Below are 19,654 nucleotides of genomic sequence, written 5' to 3' on the forward strand. Positions count from 1 at the left end.
ATAATGGGCAGCTTTGTAATTGTAGAAGTCCTCCTTAAACCAAGTGTTGTGGCTTCTGCTCTAGATTATGAGTAATGAAGGCAGATGGTGGGTGCTTTACCTTAATTTAGCATGTCAGTATGTTAGTGCTGAAAATTCATATGCCTTAAATCTGCAGCCAAACTAAATCTATACTTTTACTGTTTCTCTTCTTTTTCTTACACTTGGATAGTGTGTTTTGGGGATATTGAGCATGAAAATGAAGCCTTGGAGGTACTTTGAATATATAGCTTTGAAAACAGTTTATTTTATGGGGTCTTATGAGATGGGTATAGTGTTCTACTTTTTGGAAGATAATATCTTTATGCTTCAGTTTCCTCATCTATAAACTAAAACTGCTAATATCTACTACTTTTAAGTGCTATTATAAAAAATCAAATATGAAAGATCAATGTAAAGCACTATATAAATATAAAACAGCAGTGTTAACATTTTTTTAACTTGAATATTAATTCCCTGGGAGACCAATAATTGTAGAATTTCAGAACGCCGGTGCAGAGAGGAACTGAAATTTTTTTTGAGCACTTACTGTCTCCTGTATTTTTCTGACTCTTTTTATGCCATTCAAATTATAAATTCATGTCCAGGTATGACCCCTCTCTGTAGAAGATTGAGCTGCTATTCACTGTGGATGTCTCCTGCCTCTCTCCAGTCTCTAATATGCAATCTCTTATCCTCCTTTTTCTTAAAGTGTAGCTCTAAGTAAGCAATTTTCTGTCCTCTCAGCCAAGAAAAAACTTCCTTCCTTTGACCTTTTTGATAATTTGCGCTTGTCAGTCCCTTTCTCCACTAATTAATTCCTACTCTACCAACCGAGGCACTCAAGTCTTTCACAGCAGTTGGGGGATGAGGAGCAGGAAAGGGGAGAGAGATAGAAATAGAGAGTGTATGAAAGTGAGAATTCAGAAAAGTAATCTAGGTAGTCTTCATCCACAGTCTCTTAATCCAGTTATTTCTTAGAGCCCTTTAAATTGGTTTCCACTCGGGGATCCCCAGGTGGCTCAGCGGTTTGGCACCTGCCTTTGGCCCAGTGCATGATACTGGAGTCTCGGGATCAAGTCCCACATCGGGCTTCCTGCATGGAGCCTGCTTCTCCCTCTGCCTGTGTCTCTGCCCCTCTCTCTCTCTCTCTCTCTCTCATGAATAAATGAATAAAATCTTAAAAGTAAATAAATAAATAGGTTTCCACTCTTAACCACTTCCTACAGATACTGCTTTCTGAAAAGTCAACCATTATATTTCCCTAAACCCAGTAACCTCTTGGTTATTACCCTTCTTAATTTTCTTATGTAACTATTCCTCTACTACTTGAAACTCTTTGTATCTCCTTTCTTCTAACTTCTTTGACCTTTGAATCCTTTAATTGCTTCACTTTTTAACCCCTCTGACATCTAAGTGTGAACATGGCCCCAAAGTTAGTGCTTGGAACACAGTTTTAAAAAAATATTAATCAATGTGAATCCACTTATTTTCAGTCTTTTTCTCTATGTTTTTTTCCCGTTGTGAGACTCATTCACTCCCATCCCATGGTTTCAGCTAAAATATTTAAGTGAAATACTTCTATAAAAACATCTCTAAATCTCTAGAACCCCTCTAACTTTTCTTTCTAAACTTAAACCAAATTCTTAGACTTCTTAAGAGCTACTGATTTCTCAAAACCTGATATAGCCAGAAGGAGACTTGTTCTACTGTTTGGTACTAGTACCTAGATCTGTAGCCCCAGAATTATCTTTGACTTTTCCTATATCCTATATGTTTACACAGTTGCCAAGTCTTAGAGATTCTTTGTATTATATCTCATATCTGTTTCTTCTTTTCCTCCTACCACCGTACTAAATCAGCTCTTCATGACCTCACTCTTAGACCATTGCCATTGGTGATCCTTCGATTCCCCAACCGCAGTGTTTCTAAATGGTTACCAGGTTAATGTTAAAGTTACCCATAATGATGCCCCATTATTATTTTAGTTCAGTAAAAACTCTGCAGGCAAACATGGCCAAACCTATCTCTCTGTTCTCAAATTTCCTTAGTTGTCCCTGTGTTCTAATCCCAGTGGATATTTGTAAATATCCATACATACCCAACTACATATTTGTAGTTCTCTTAACGTGTTGTGTGCTTTCTCATTTCTATGCCTCTGTTTTTCCTTCTGTACCATTTCTCTTATTATAGAAAATAAAAGCTGAGGAAAAACTGGCTCAATCAGAGAGTGGTCCCTCCACTTCTCCTAGTTGAGAATGACTGCATGGAATGAAAAATGTTACTGATGAGAAGACATTACTCATGTGAATGGTGTAGAGATAGTCAAAAGACTGAGAACCACTGTTGTTTATGTTCTTGAAGTATGTGTCATTCAACACTATACCCCAGCATATCCATAAAACATAAAACTATATATTATAGTCATACATTCTGGCCTCAAATTTGTTTGTGTTAATGATTGGAGAAGATGTCCTCATCTTAGAGAAGATATTGTCAGTAATGACCAAAGAAAATTATCGTGTTTTCAGTGACAATTATTTAGATGGGCAAGCATATTTTTATTGGTAGGTGTTCTTTTCTGAAATATGCTAGTTAGAAAAATATTTTAAGTCTAACCCTTCTTATAAAATAGTTCTTTTACCCCAAATTATACCTATAACAAAATTACTTTTGATAGATCCATATTTTAAGTGCTTTCCCATACTTTTTACAATGTAAAAGGAACTTTTTAACACAAAAGAATGAAAAGCAAAATTAATAATGTAGACCACATTGTATCAGGAAGAGATTCACATTTATATCACTTTATCCTATTTTTTACTGATATAATTAAGTTATATTCTGCTTGTAGTTAAAATTATGTGTTGAACAGATGGTCACAGGTTTATTTAAAATGTTTTTTAAAAAGTTACCAGACTTTTGAGTTGTTTTAATTGAATCTAGGCTTTGATGTTTTTAAAACTAGGCAGTGTATTAGCGTGTTCCTACATATAATAGTTATATCTACTATCACCTTGTTAGTTCATTCTTCATGCCTTAACTGTGATTCAGTAGTTCTGATGGTATCTTTTTTTTTTTTTTTTGAAGATTTTTATTTATTCATGAAAGACAGAGAGAAAAAGAGAGAGAGAAAGACAGAGACACAGGCAAAGGGAGATGCAGGACTGAATCCTGGGACTCCAAGATCCCACCCCGAGCCAAAGGCAAAGGCTCAATGGCTGAGCCACTCAGGTGTCCCAGTTCTGATTATATCTTGTGTCTGTGCACCAGCTGCCGAAGATGTAAATAATCATTGATTTAAATAAAATTTTTTTAAAGATTTTATTTATTTATTCATGAGAATACACAGAGAGGAGAGAGAGGCAGAGAAACAGGCAGAGGGAGAAGCGGGAGAGGGAGAGGCAGAGAAACAGGCAGAGGGAGAATACTCCATGCAAGAAGCCCGACGTGGGACTTGATCCAGGGTCTCTAGGATCACGCCCTGGGCTGAGGGCAGCACTAAACCACTGAGCCATCCAGGCTGCCCAATAATAAAAATTTTAAACCATGATTATAATTTATTGTGCATAACTGTGCATTTTCTTTGTAAATATTAGCAACATTTTAATTATATATAAGCTCTGTATAAAATATAATCTGTCAGTAGAAATAAATATATATAACATCCTTGCACTTAACATTTCATGTTAAGAGCATTTCCTATATGAATCAAAAGATTAATATATGTACTAGCTGTGAAGGAAAGCAGTACTATCTATATATACATAGCAGTGTTTGAGATGCTGTCAGTAATCTTTATCACAGGTTACATGGATCTCATAAAACTTTACTAATCCGTTTGGGGGGGATTAAATCTCTTAAGTGCACCATAGACTAGTCACTGTTACTGTGACTAGAGTCTATTTAGATATTAGTAAATGTTAAGATATGGCTTAGTAAAAGATCTGCCATGTTAAAGATTATTGAAATAAAATTGGCAGGTACTGTGAACAGATCATGAATAAGAGTGAAAGAAACTATTTTCCAATTGGTGTCCTACCCCACTTGAGAAATAGAAAACAAATTTTACTTGTGTTTGTACAAGTACTTATGTATGTTGCAATTACATATCTTCTGTGCATATTGTAGAATATTGGTTTTAGACTCATAGTTCAAAACCTTGCCTTTTTAAATCTATGTCATTCCCAATTTACTTTATATTTTAAGTACTCCAGAACAGAAATACCATTTCACCTGAGTTGATCTGTAAATCAAAGTGAATGCCATTAAGAAGCTTTCTTATTGAAGTAGGTGTAATCTAATAGGGAAGAGTTGTTTAACAGTTTAGACTACTTCTGATTTGTAAAGAAGTCTCAATTTAATGACAGCATACTTTTGTTTTAAAGCCCATTGGGAGTGTGAGCATCAGATTTTTAAAATCAGATTTGTTAGATGACTTGAAGGCAAGAGAGTCATTTTCCTTGGTTGGTCATTCTAATTGAAAACATTTCATGTAAATATGTTGCCCTGTGAGGCTAAAAATTAGCCTTGAATTTTTGTTGATTTCAAAGTACAATATGAGTTTGACAAAAGTTTACATACCACTTATCCTATTTTATCATTTTCAATTTCAATCTTTACAATAATTTCCCCTTAGGAAGTATATTTGGTGCTTGTTGTTTCATATCTTTTTTCTACTTGCTTTTTTTTTTTTAATCAGCATGAAATGAACATGCATAATACATAAAATAATCTTTACAGATATATTATTACATATTTTATTTGTATTATTTGGAGCTTAATAAGTAGTTCCAGGATCTTTTTTAATTACCTGAAATGAATTATATTAAATAGAAATCAATTTCTTAACCGGTGACTTTGTGATTTATTTTGAAAATGTTGATGTGTTGAGGTGTATAATCGAACACCAAAGAAACAAAATGGAGATTTGAGGGTGATGAATTGATGACTAGGTATTTTTGTAGTGAGATTTTAGGATCAGTTGCTGTTGTCCTTATAAAAGTCTAATACAGCCACTCAGCTGTTAAAAACCTAATCCTCTATTTAAACAAATATACAAAAACAGATTGTCTATCTTTCTGCCTGACCTCCTCTCAAGTACTAACACAACGGAAGCAGCGGGTGATCTGTCAGTGTGTTTGGTTTGTCAGTGATGGTTTTGTATAAATATTAGGAGGGTAAGAAATAAAATTCACACAGTAAAATATGATTTCATCTGCCTTTTCTCTGCAGCTCCATGGCTCGTGCTGCGGTGTGAAATTCTCATTTTACACACTTTGCAGGCGGAGCACATGAATTATGCATTGAGCAAGAAAAATCTCCTGCCTCAAGTCCTATATGCATTTACCCAGGTTCTGTCTCTATTACCAAGATGAATTGCAAATGGAGAAATGTTTGATGGAATAGGGCTCTTAACTTCTTTGTTTAGAATTCAGATTTTTATTTTTATAGGAGATCCTTTAAGTATGAAAATGTTTTGAACTTACTATGAATTTTTTAAATGAAAAATGAAATATAATATAAGAGAGGAATGCCAAACACATCACGAAGCTTTTTATAGCCTTGATTTGGAATGCAAGGCTTTTTCAATTCAGTAGAAATGACCGTTATCTATTGCTAATGTTGTATTTCAGTCACCGGTTATTTGCTCTTCTCAGAAAGTCAATGAAATTCTGTCCTTTTGAGAGCCTTTTTTCTTTCTGTTTTAGACTTCTAATAAGAGATTATGTCAATTTCATATGCAGCTCTGTCCTATGTTGTATGTGACCTGATGTGTATTTAATAGATATTGTTACACACTCTTAGCTGTTGAAGTAGAAAATAAGATATAGACTTGTTTCCAGCTTTAACTTTATCTTGATTTGATACGTTTCTAATTTTTCAGGTGGGAAGGTTACAGTTCCATAAAGACAGTCATGCACCATCGTAACTTATTAGGAAGCTATACCCATTGTGCTCAGCATAGTATTTTGATAAGTCACATGGTGTTAAGCTCTTTTTGTTATGTTCTTTCTTCACAGGAATGATATTCTAGTTGAGACGACATTTTCATTCTGAACCTGTTTTTATTTCATTCCAGATTCAAAATTAACATTTTTTTCTCCAGTCCTAGAAATAATTATTCATTTTAGGTTTTGAAAGAGGAGCAAATATTGTTTGCTTTGTTTTTAACTAATGAGTGAAAATTAAAATCCACCTAGATAGTTTGAAGTTTTCAGTGGCAGAAACAATTATTCTCATGAAGAAAATCAATGCTGATGTATTTAGTTAGTATTGTAATGTGTATTATTGTATGATACTTGAAAATAATTTGTTTTGAGTTTTGGCATAAGGGAAAAAAGTAGCAGAACTTAAGATCATTTTAAAATGTTACCTAACATGTAATTGATGTATCCATGTATTTTCACCATTTTAAGAGCTCTAACATGGTGTAGACTTTAAATGATGGTAATCAACCTTTTGCTTTGGTGATACCTTTCTGTGGTTAGAGGAAAACTTCAGAAATACTTATAATGATTTGTATAGATAAGCTGTAAATTCCTTTATCAGATTCTAAGTTATCTGAAGGCAGGAACTATGTGTTAGCTGTATTACTTCCTTTGCTTAGTGCAGAATATGATACCTGTTAAAAAGTCTTTACATGTTTGTTGGATGAATGAATGATTGAGTAAATGAACAAAAACATTTTAGCAAAAACTTAAGTTTGACCTTTAATTTGAGATTTAGTATAAAAAGTATACTTTATAAAGGTAAGTAGCTTTGGTCCAAATATTTAGCATCCTAATATAAAAAGTATACTTTATAAAGGTAAGTAACTTTGGTCCAAATATTTAGCGTCCTAATCTTTGTTGACCTTTTTTTATAATGCTACTCATTACTGAACTTAATTTGTTCTTTAAAAAAAAAACTGCTATATACATATTTTTTTCTTTATTTATATGTCACTTCTCTTCTCAATCTCTGACCAAACTGTGAATACCTCAGGCTTAGGGGTACTGTTTTCTAGTTCATGATTATCCACATTTCAAAAATATAGTAGATTGAATAAGCAAATCTGAGGTAGAGAAAATCCTAAATATGTGCAGATATGTTTTAAAATACTTGTTCTCCCCAAAAGAAAACAATAAAGTAAATTAATACTTTTCATGTAAGAGTGAGAGTCTGAAAATGTCATTTGTAGATTTTAATGAATACTTTTGGGCTGAAGGAGTCTGATGGAACCCACTGTTGAAATATAAAGTACCTAGTACAATGCCTGTCACAAACTACATCCCAGAAAAGCCTTTCTATCACAAGACTCTTGAGAATTTCAGAGCTAAGCTTATATTGGTTGAGCACTTTCTTTTCTTAATTAAATCAACTTGTTTAAAAATTATTTTCAAGATGTTTGTACACTTTCTACCAAAGAGCCATTTTATGTTATTTTACATTTTTAGCAAAAGTTGTCAGATCACAAAATATTTACCTTTAGATTTTCTTCTAATGGACCTTTATAATCTTTAAATAAAATATTTAAAAATAACAGTTTTAATGGTGGAGAAGAAATACTGTATATTACCTAAAATGAAAATTTTGATTAAAAAATACAGTCCAGGGCAGCCTGGGTGGCTCAGTGGTTTAGCGTCGCCTTCAGCCCAGGGCATGATCCTGGAGACCCAGGATTGAGTCCCATGTCAGGCTCCCTGCATGGAGCCTGCTTCTCCCTCTGCCTGTGTCTCTGCTTCTGTCTCTCTCTCTCTCTGTGTCTCTCATGAGTAAATAAATTAAAAAAAATATATATATAGTCCATATAACCATACAGAGAGCTTAACTTGATTTTTTTCTTGGAAGGCTAAGTGGAGCAAATAAATGTTTGTTCTGAAACATTAAGAATTACTTCATTGACTTTTTAACAGAATATGCAATAAATTAAATATTTCTTATCTATAGGAGAAAGAAAAAAAAACAAAGGAAGATAGAAATCTTACCAAAGATGTTTCACTTCTAGACCTGGATGATTGTAAGTGTTGAAATTTAAATTTTTTCTTCTCTTTTTAGTAGTAGTTTTTTTGTTTTTATGTTTTGTAAGAGAGAGCATGGACCTTCATGCACCCGGGAGGGGTTGGAGGGGAGGGGCCAAAGTAGAGGCAGTCTTAAGCAAACTGCACACCCAGCTCAGAGCCCCACATGGGGCTCAATCTCATAACCTTGAGATGATGACCTAAGCCAAAATTAAGAATCAGACACTTAACCTGCTTAATCACACAGGTGCCCCAGTACTAGTAGTTTTTATTTTTATAGTACCTTTTATTTACACGTCTCAAAATATATCTTCTATTATGAAAGGTTTATAGATGAAAAAGGCAAGAAAGTTCTAGAAATTAGTTCTTTTAGTATCTTTTCTTTCATCTAGTCAAGTTATCAGTTTTGCATCAAACGAATAAATACAACTGGTCAAATAAAGGTACACCAAATTCAGTTTAAGATCTTTTGCTTTAATAATTTATACTTGTTTTAGTAGATAATTATCCGTATCTCACAGCTTCAGTATTGTTAATTGTTGATTGAGGATTGAAACATCAATCTTAAGGAGGTGTGGGGAATTAGGAGAGTAATTGGAAATGTACAGAACACAACTGTGTTCTACTTGCCACACTTTTGGTAGGAACAGAAATGAGTGCAAAGCTTTTGGATGCTAATGTGGCTATATTAGTATTTTAACTACAAAAAATCTTTGTCCTAACAGATCCACTTAAAAGAACTTTTATATTCTTACACATATACTTACCCAAGTGTACAAAGGTATATTCATTATTTCCTTTTAAGTACTTTTGCATTGTGAAAAAGTTAGTGGAGCTAACTTCATTGGGAGGGAGATTTTGGGCAGAAAAAAGAGTAACAAGTAAAATATCATGAATATTAGACTACTGTCATTTTGCAATATAAATTTTCCATACTAGAGGTAAGTTACATTTTTAGATTGTCTGATTCTGTCATAAATACAACTGTTCTATTGTTTACCTGACCTATTTTCAGTTGTCATGACAAATTCTTAATACAGAGAAATTACAAAGAAATACATAGCAAAAAGAAATTAAACATAAAGTTGGACCCTGTGAACAATTGCACACCAACAAAATAGGAAACCTAGAAGAAATGGATTCCAAGAAACACAGAACCCTCTAAGACTGAATCATGAAGAAATTGAAAATCTGAATAGACTGATTACAAGTAATGAAATTGAATCAGTAGTTTTAAAACCCCCCCAAAATGAAAGTCCAGGACCAGACAGCTTCACGGGTAAATTCTACCAAACATTTCAACAAGTGTTGGTACCTATCTTTCTCAAAGTATTAGAAAAAATTGAAAAGAAAGGAATGCCACCAAATTTACTTTAAAGGCCAGCATTACCTCTATACCAAAATCAGAGGCCCCTTTATAGGCCAGTATCCATAATGCACATAAATTCAGAAATTCTCAACAAAATATTACCAGACTCAATTCAATAGTAAATTAAAAGGATCATCCCCCATGATCAGGTGTACTTCATTCCAGGGATGCAAGGATGGTTCTACAAGTGCAATCAATCCACATGATACACATTAACAAAAAGGATAAAAATTACATGATCATCTCAGTAGATGCAGAAGAAGCATTTGACAGAATTCAGCATCCATTTATGAGTAAAAATTCTCAACAGTGTGGGGTATAGAAGGCATGTACCCCAACATAATAAAAGCTGTATATGACAAACTCACTGCTAACATAATACTCAACTTTAAAAAGCTTCAAGCTTTTCCTCTAGGATCAGGAACAAAACAAGGATGCTCACTCTTGCCACTTTTATTCTTCGTAGTATTGGAAGCCACAGCAGTCAGGCAAGAAAAAGAAATAGAAGTCATCCAGATTTGAAAGGAAAAAGTTAAATTCTTTAAAAGTTAAAGATGATAGGATATTATATATAGAAAAAAGACTCCACCAAAAAAAACTATTAGACCTAATAAATGAATTGAGTAAAATCACTGGATATGAAATTAACATACAGAAATTCATTGCATTTCTCTACACTAATAGTGGTCTATCAGAAAGAGAAATTAAGAAAGCAATCTCATTTATAATTGTACCAAAAATAATGAAATACCTAGGAATAAATATAACCCAGGAATTGAAAGACCAGTACTCTGAAAACTATAAGACATTGGTGGAAGCAATTGAAAACAACTTAAGTAAGTGAAAATATATACTATGCTCATGGCTAGGAAGAATTTATATTGTCAAAATGTCCATATTACCACAACTAACATACAGTCAGTAAACTCCATATCAAAATACCAATGACATTTTTCACAGAACTAGAACAAAGATTCCTAAACTTTTTGTAGAACCACTAAAGAATCCAAAGAGCCAAAGCAATCTTGAAAAAGAACAAAGCTGATGCCCCCTGACAGATAAATGGATAAAGAAGAATTGGTGTGTGTGTGTGTGTGTGTGTGTATGTACATGTACAAGAAACACAAAACCCTCTAAGACTGAATTATGAAGAAGTTGAAAATCTGAATAGAATGATTACATTATAATTATTACACTGTACACACACACACACCATGGAATATTATTCAGCTATATAAAAGAATGAAATTTTGCCAGTTGCAACAACATGGATGGAACTAAAGGGTATTATGCTAAGAGAAATAAGTGAGAGAAAGGCAAATACTGTTTGGTTTCACCGATATGTGGAATTTAAGAAACAAAACAGATGAACATAAGGGAGAGGAAAGAAAAATGAAATAAGATAAAAACAGAGAAGGAGGCAAATCATAAGAGACTTTTAAGTCTAGTGAACAAATTGAGGGTTGCTGGAAGGGAGGTGGGGGTGAGGTAATTGGCATTAAGGAGGGCACTTGGTAGAATAAGCACTGGGTGTTCTATGCAACTGAGAAATTATTAAATTCTATTTCTGAAACTAGTAATACACTATATGTTAACTAAATTGAACTTAAATAAAAAGTTAAAAAATAAAAATAAAGCTGGAGGTACTATACTCCCTGATTTCAAACTATACTACAAAGCTATAATAATCAAAACAGTGTGATACTGGTTCAAAAGCAGACACATAGATCAGAACAAAATACAGAGCCCAGAAATAAACCCATGCAAATATGGCCAATTAATTTAAGACAAAGGAGGCATGAATGTACATTATTAAAAAGTCTCTTTAATAAATGGTTTGAGAATACTGGACAGCTACATGCTGAAGAATGAAACTGGACCACTATCTTATACCATATACAGAGTAAATTCAAAGTGGATTTAAGACTTGAATGTATGGGGATCCCTGGGTGGCGCAGTGGTTTGGTGCCTGCCTTTGGCCCAAATAAATAAACCATTTTTCACTATTGACACTATCTGTCATAAATAAATAAAATATTAAAAAAAAAAAAAGACTTGAATGTATGACCTGGAACCATAAAACTTGTAGGAAGTAAACCTTTTAACACCAGTCTTAGTTGTTGTTGTTGTTTTTTTTTTAAGTATTATTTATTTATTCATGAGAATACAGAGAGAGAGAGAGGCAGAGACACAGGCAGAAGGAGAAGCAGGCTCCATGCCAGGAGCCTGATATGGGACTCGATCCTGGGACTCCAGGATCACACCCTGAGCTGAAGGCAGATGCTCACCACTGAGCCACCCAGGCATCCCCAGTCTTAGTTTATTTGAACCAGTCTCCTCAGACAAGGGTAACAAAAGCTAAAGTAAACAAATGAGTTTACATTAAACAAAAAAGCCTTTGTACAGAAACCATCAATCAAACGAAAAGACACCCATGAACAGAAGAAGATATTTGCAAAACCTGCATCCAGTGAGGGGTTAAGAACTTACCCAACTTAATGTTAAAAGAAACAAACAACCTGATTGGAGCACCTGGGTGGTTCAGTCGGTTAAACCTCCAACTCTTGATTTCACCTCAGGTCATGCATGATCTCATGGGTCATGAAACTGAGCCCCGAGTCAGGCTACATGCTTAGCAGCGGTTCTGCTTGAAGATTCTCTCCCTTTGCCTTTCCCCCTACTCACGTGCACGCTTTCCCTTTCTCTCTAAAATAAATAAATCTTTTTTTTAATTTTTTTTTATTTATTTATGATAGAGAGAGAGAGAGAGAGGCAGAGACATAGGCAGAGGGAGAAGCAGGCTCCATGCACCGGGAGCCCGACGTGGGATTCGATCCCGGGTCTCCAGGATCACGCCCTGGGCCAAAGGCAGGCGCCAAACCACTGTGCCACCCAGGGATCCCTAAAATAAATAAATCTTAAAAAAAAAAAAAAACTGATTAAAAAAGTGGGCAGAGGACTTGTATAGACATTATTCCAAAGAAGGCATACAGATGGCCAACAAACACATGAAAGGGTGTTCATCATCACTTACTAAAAGCAAATCAAAACTACAAAGAGGTATCAACCTCATACCTGTCAGAATGGCTAGAATCAAAACTCAAGAAGCAAGTATTGGTGAGGATGTGGAGAAAAAAGAACCCACATGCACTCTTGGTAGGAATACAAACCTTTACAGCCACTCTGGAAAATAGTGTGGAGTTTCCTCAAAAAGTTAAAAATGGAACTACCCTATGATCCAGCAATCACACTACTGTGTGTTTTACCCAAATAACACAAAAACACTAATTCAAAGGGATACACACAAGTATACCCTATTTTATAGCAGCATTATTTACAGTAATCAAGATAAGATATGGAAGCAGCTTAAGTGTTCATTGATTGATGAATGGATAAAGAAGATGTAATATGTGTTTACATGTGCGTGCGCACACACACACACACACACACACACACACAGGAATGTTAACCATAAAGAAGAATGAAATTTTGCCATTTGCAACAACATAGATGGAGCTGGAGAGTATAATGCTAAGTGAAATAAGTCAGTCAGAGAAAGACAAATACCTTATGATTTCACTCATATGTAGAATTTTAAAAACAAAACAAGCTAACAGTGGGGAAAAAAGAAACAAATCAATAAACAGACTCTCAACTAGGGAGAACAAATTGGTGGTTACCAGAGGGGAGATGGATGGGAGGATAGGTGGAATAGGTGTTAGGGATTAAGGAGTACACTTGTCATGAGCACTGAATGATTAAAATAAAAACTTTAAAAAAATAAAAAAAAATCATTGCTTCAAGCAAACCAAACAAATGAGACACTACCTCACACTTGTCAGATTAGCTATTAGTAAAAACACAAAAAACCCACAAATATTAATGAGGAAGTAGAGAGAAGGGAACGCTCATACACTATTGGTGGAAAAGTAAATTGGTACAACCACTATGGAAAACAGTAGGGAAGTTCCTCAAAAAAATTAAAAATAGAAATACCATACAATCTAGCAATCCTGCTTCTGGGTATCTGTCCAAAGATATATGCACCTCTATGTTCACTGCAGCAGCATTTGCATTCACCAAGGAATGGAAGCAACTTAACTGTCCGCTGATAGATAAATTGATACAGAGGATATGATGTGATATACAGACTTAGAAATATTACTCAGCCATAAAAAAAAATGAAGTCTTGCCATTTGCAACAACATGGATGGACCTAGGGGTTGTTATGCTAAGTGAAATAAATGAGAGAAAGAGAAATACTGTGTGATTTCACTTATATATGGAATCTGAAAAGCAAAAATAAATGAACAAACAATATAGAAACAGACTCAGATACAGAAGTCAGTAACCAGAATAGGGAGGCTCTGAGGGGCAGTTGAAATAGGTAAAGGGGTTTAAGAGGTACAAACTTCCAGTTATAAATAAGGCATGGGAATATTAAGGTACAACATAAGGCATAAAGTCAATTATAAAGTTATAACAACTTTGTATGGTGGCAGATGATAACTAGAGTTATTGTGGTATCATGCTGTAATGTATAAACATATCAAGTCACTATAATATATGCCTGAATAAAATTATAAAGTTTGAGCCAAATTTGTATCATTTTTCACTATTGGCAAAGATTTTACAGGTTTACATAATTTTTAACCTATTGGCAAAGATTTTAAAGCAATAGCCAGTGTTGCTAAGGTTTGGAGAAACAGGCGTCCTACACATGTTTTTGATAGGAATAAAAATAGGTGCAGTTTTTAGAGTCATTTTAGCAATATTTGCCAACACTTAAATTGCACACATTCTTTGATGTAGCAATTCTTTTTTAGGAATTTATCCTACAGACAAAATAGGAAAATCAGATTTTACTTTCTTTTTTAAGACCTCTTATTTTAATGGCTTAATTTTACAGTTAAAGTCCATATTCCTAAGTTTCTAAGACATTTAGGTGATCTGACTCCTGCCTGCTTCTTATCCATGGTGCTCTTTTGCATTTCCTAAATATACCAGTCTCATTCCTGTCAAGAGCCTTTGTACTGCTGTTACCCAAGAACACTTCTTCAGATTTTCTTAGGGCTTCTTATCTTTCAAATACCAGCTCAAAAGTCATCTTCTTTTACACATCTTCACTGATCAGTCTTGATTGTTTTCACAGCATTTTTCACTATCTGAAATTACCATAAATATGTGTAGTACTAGCTTATTGTCTGTCTCACCAAATTACGATGCAAGTTCCATGAGAATAAGATGCTTGTCTGTTTTACTGCTATTCCTAGTACTTAGAATGGCACATGGCAGGTAACGACTTCAAGCTCAATTACAAAGCTGTAATCTAGACAGCATGGTACTGGCACAAAAATAGGCACATAGATCAGTGGAACAGAATAGAGAACCCAGAAATGGGCCCTCAACTCTATGGTCAACTAATCTTTGACAAGGCAGGAAAAAATAACCAATGGAAAAAAGACAGTGTCTTCAACAAATGGTATTGGGAAAAGTGGACAGCCACATGCAAAATGAAGCTGGACCGTTTCCTCACACCATATACGAAAATAAACTCAAAATGGATGAAGGACCTAAATGTGAGACAGAAATCCTTCAAAATCCTAGAGGAGACAGGCAGCAACCTTCACGACCTCGACCCCAGCAACTTCTCACTAGACCTGTCCCCAAAGGTAAGGTAAACAATGGCAAAAATGAACTATTGGGGTTCAAATGAACTATTTTCAAATGAGCTATATTGAAATGAACTATTGGGGAACTACTTCATCAAGATAGAAAGCTTTTGCACAGCAAAAGAAACAGTCAACCAAAAGATAGTCGACAGAATGGGAGAAAATATTTGCAAATGACATATCAGATGAAGAGCTAGTATCCAGAATCTCTAAAGAACTTGTCAAACTCAACTTCCAAAGAACAAACAATCCAATCAAGAAATGGGCAGAAGACATGAAAAAATGCTTCACGTCGCTGGGCATCAGGGAAATAGAAATCAAAACCACAATGAGATACCCTCCCCACACCAGTCAGAATGGCTAAAAATAACAAGTCAAGAAATGACAAATGTTGGCGGGGATGCAGAGAAAGAGGAACTCTCATATATTGTTAGTGGGAATGCAAGCAGGTAGCCACTCTGGAGAACAGTATGGAGCCTCTTCAAAAAGTTGAAAATAGAGCTACCGTACAACTCTGCAATTGCATTACTGGGTATTTATCCCAAGGGTATAAATGTAGTGAATCAAAGGGGCACCTGCACCCCAATGTTTATAGCAGCAATGTTCACAATAGCCAGACTATGGAAAGAGCCCAGATGTCCATAGACAGGTGAATGGATAAAGAAAAGATGGTGTGTATGTGTACACACACACACACACACACAATGGAATACTACTCAGCCATCTAAAAGAATGAAGTCTTGGTATTTGCAACACATGGGTAAATATGCTAAGTGAAATAATCAGAGAAATACAACTATATGATCTTGCTCATATGTGGAATTTAAGAAACAACAGAATCATAGAGGAAGAGGGAAAAATAACAAAATCAGAGAGGGAGACAAATAAAAAGAGACTTGATTCTAGGAAACAAACTAGAGGGTTGCTGGAGGGGAGAATAGTGGGGAGCTGGGGTAACTGGATGATGGGCATTAAGGAGGGCATGTGATGTAATGATCATTGGGTGTTACATAAAACTGATGCATCACTAACCTCTACCTCTGAAACCAATAATATATGTTAATTAATTGAATTTAAATTTAAAAATAAAAATAATAAAATGTAAGTTTTGAGAACTGAAACGTAAGATTCTTTTTAATTGCAAGGAAATTTCATCCTGACAAATTTTAACTTAACATAGGATATATTTCTGTTTGCTTTTAATACCTGATAACTATTTCTTTAAAAATCTTTTATTCTGTGTTTGTCAGAAATGACACTTGAAACCTCTCTTTTTAAGATGTCAGTTCAGCAAATATTTGTGGATTGTCTGCTAAGTGTAAGAGTACTTTGCTAGATATCCTTTTTTGTTTGCTGGAACAGATAAATAGAATTTAGTCATCTCTTCTAGAGACTAATATCTAGTTCAGGGCACAGATACCCGAACAAAAAAGGCACAAAATATGAATCAATGAAGAGGGAAACAAAAACCAATTAAAAAGCTACAGAGACCCTTTTGGAAGAACTGTGATTTGAGCTCAGACATAAAGATAAGCAGAGTGTTAGGGGAGAGAAGCTTTGTTGACAATGGTTCTTAAGATGCTGACATCATTTATGCTGCTTATTAGTCTATAGTAGTTCTCCATTGTCCATGATAAATAGTTTGTTGATCAGAAACTAAAAGTCACTCTTCAGTAATAGCTTGAGTTCTCAGCTGTGAGAATTAGATTAATTTTGAAGGAGGGTCAAAAACATTCCTTAAGTTTTATCTGAGAGACACATTATAATCCACAGAGGTTTTGCATTTCATATACTAGGAAAACTGTAAGTACTAAATTTATCTATGTCTTCTTTCAGAAAACATTTATTGGATGCTTGTTATCATATAACAAGCTGCTGCATGCTGGAGATTTTAAATGTATACAACATTGCCACTACCCAAGGAACTCTGTTTCTCCCATTATAGTTTGAGAGTTCCTAGGATATTTTATATTTCTGAAAATGAAGATATCTTTTAGTACTCCATACCATGTGATCTTGACAGATGATCATAAAAAAACAATCATACCCTGTGTTCTTTTATAAGAAATATAAACATGGGATCCCTGGGTGGCGCAGCAGTTTGGCGCCTGCCTTTGGCCCGGGGCGCAATCCTGGAGACCCGGGATCAAGTCCCACGTCGGGCTCCCGGTGCATGGGGCCTGCTTCTCCCTCTGCCTGTGTCTCTGCCTCTCTCTCTCTCTCTCTCTCTGTGACTATCATAAATAAATTAAAAAAAAAAGAAAAGAAATATAAACCTATGTAATTATACTATTGGTACAACTAACTCTTAAAAATTTTTATCAGCCACCAGTAATCATGCTTCAGATGTCATAAACGTTATGGTCTATGATATCATATTGTTGAATAAATTGTAATAGAGGCAGTGGAATGGAGTGACTGAGGAAACAATGGAGCTGGAGTGTCTGAGTTTGAATCCCGGTTCTTTTAATTACCAGCAGGGTAATGTTGGACAAGTTACTTAAGCTTACTGTGCTCTTGGGATAATAGTAATACTTCTTAGGCTTATAAATGGATTAAATGAGTTGATAAATGTAAAAGTCCTTAAAATTCTGCTGGGCATGTGATAAGCATTATATAACGATGTTACCTATGATGGAGATGATGATAATATTGGAGCAACAAGCAATTACATTTAACAAGTTAAAAAGCTTCATATTAAACCAGTATATATTAAAACTTTTATGTATTCCTAAGTTTGATGCAAAACTTTGATCAGAAGAATAATTGTATAATTATCTTATAATTAAATATATTGTTGACTCTTGAACAATGTGGAGGTTAAGGGACACTAACATCCACATTATCACTTTTGAATCTTCAAAGATTTAACTGCTAATAGTTCACTGTTGACTAGAAGCCTTACTAATAACACAGTCAGTTTACACATATTTTGTATGTTATTGGTATTATATATCATGTTCTTAAAATAAAGAAAAACAAGTGTTATTAAGAAAATCATAAGAAAGAGGAAATACATTTTTAGCATTATACTGTGTCCAAAAAAAATGTGTAAGTGGACCCTCACAGTTTAAACCTGTGTTCCTCAAGAGTCAACTGTACTTCAGTAAAGAAAAAAGTGTTTTTGCAGAAAGTTTTAAAAATAAAAAGAAAATGGATTTGTAATCCAAATACCCTGGGTTTACCATCTGACATGCCAGTTCAGATCTTTTCATATGCAAATCCCCTCTGCCCCAAAATGTGATCATACTGGAATACTTTTATCATTTATTTATCATTTACATTCCTTTCCCTGCCATAGATACTCTTTAACAATTTCATTTTTAATGACTGCATAGTTATCCTTTATATTGTTGTAATAAATTTTGTTTAACAGGTTTACTATTGTTGGAAATTTAACCTGTTTCCTTTTTTTGTCTTCGTAATCAGTGAAGCAGTATACATCATCATAAGTATGTTACTACATTATCTCCCTTACTGTTTTCTTAATACAAATCCCCAGGAGTAGAGTTGTAAGGGACAAACGCTTTGAAGAATTCTCTTGTCTAAAATTGCCCTTCCCACTGAGGGGGGCACTTGATGGGATGAGCACTGGGTGTTATGCTATACGTTAACAAATTGAACTCCAATAAAAATAAAATAATAAAATATAAAATAAAATAAAATAAAAAATAAAATATAAAATAAAATAAAATAAAATAAAATAAATAAATAATAAAATAAAATTGCCCTTCCCAAAGCTTGTACCACCTTACACAGTATTGGTATGAGAGTACTGATTCCTTATACCCTTACTGATGCTGAATTTTCTACTTAAAAGTTGCCTTTGCCATTTTGAGGGGTAGAAATGATACCTGGTTTTAATTTGTATGCCAGGTTATTTTTATTTTCTATTTTTTTTAACTAAGAGAATCATGATTTTCTTACACATTAATTAAATACGTAAGCATAGTCAACTCATCTCAGAATCCAGTTTAGGATTAACTTTCAGTGCAAGTTTTTATCTTGTCAAACCTGTGAACAGATGTATAGTCATTTCTTTAATACCAAAGCCTCTGTCTTCTTAAATGATACTAAAAGCTTGTCTTTTTTTTTTAAGTGAAACTTTAGTATGAGATTGTGGCTTGTCTTTTGATGTCCTTTTCCTCTCTGTCTTTAGGACAAGCCATATTCAGAATCAGAGGCTATTTCTTACTCATTTTTTTCCCTTACATGGGCATTTAATATTTTGGATGGATGGATCGAAGGACAAACAACTGAACAAACATTTAGAAGCTACCAGAAAAGTGACCTTTGGAAAGCCATGTAAAGGCAACATATTTTGATCCAAGATAGGAGAACTAGTTCCTGGTCCCACAGTGATTCTTCCATTCACTTGTTTTATGACCTTTGCAAGGCATAATCTCCCTATGACTCCGTTTACAAATGTCTTTAAATGTTTTTTCTGCCCTCTCAACTATTTTTATCTTTAGTCCTTTTCATGTCATGCATAAATTATTGAACATTCTTCCTCACTGCCAGCCTGACTGTTCCCTTTCAGTTTGTTCATTGTACTGATATCCAGCAGTACATATATCATTACTCTTTTTGGT

General features: G+C 34.4%; 1 protein-coding gene across 7 annotated transcripts in view; it reads left to right on the plus strand.

Moving 5' to 3' along the window:
* The window catches only part of AP3B1 (adaptor related protein complex 3 subunit beta 1), a 264,956-nt gene that overhangs the window by 172,319 nt on the left and 72,983 nt on the right, over positions 1-19,654 (plus strand). For all 7 annotated transcript variants that reach the window (XM_025438344.3, XM_025438347.3, XM_025438345.3 and 4 more), the window contains one exon: positions 7,951-8,020. In XM_025438344.3, coding sequence (XP_025294129.3) covers positions 7,951-8,020 — 70 coding nt within the window. The remainder of the gene's footprint in view (positions 1-7,950; positions 8,021-19,654) is intronic.

This window comes from Canis lupus, chromosome 3 (genome assembly GCF_003254725.2).
Source record: "Canis lupus dingo isolate Sandy chromosome 3, ASM325472v2, whole genome shotgun sequence".
Lineage (NCBI taxonomy): Eukaryota > Metazoa > Chordata > Mammalia > Carnivora > Canidae > Canis > Canis lupus.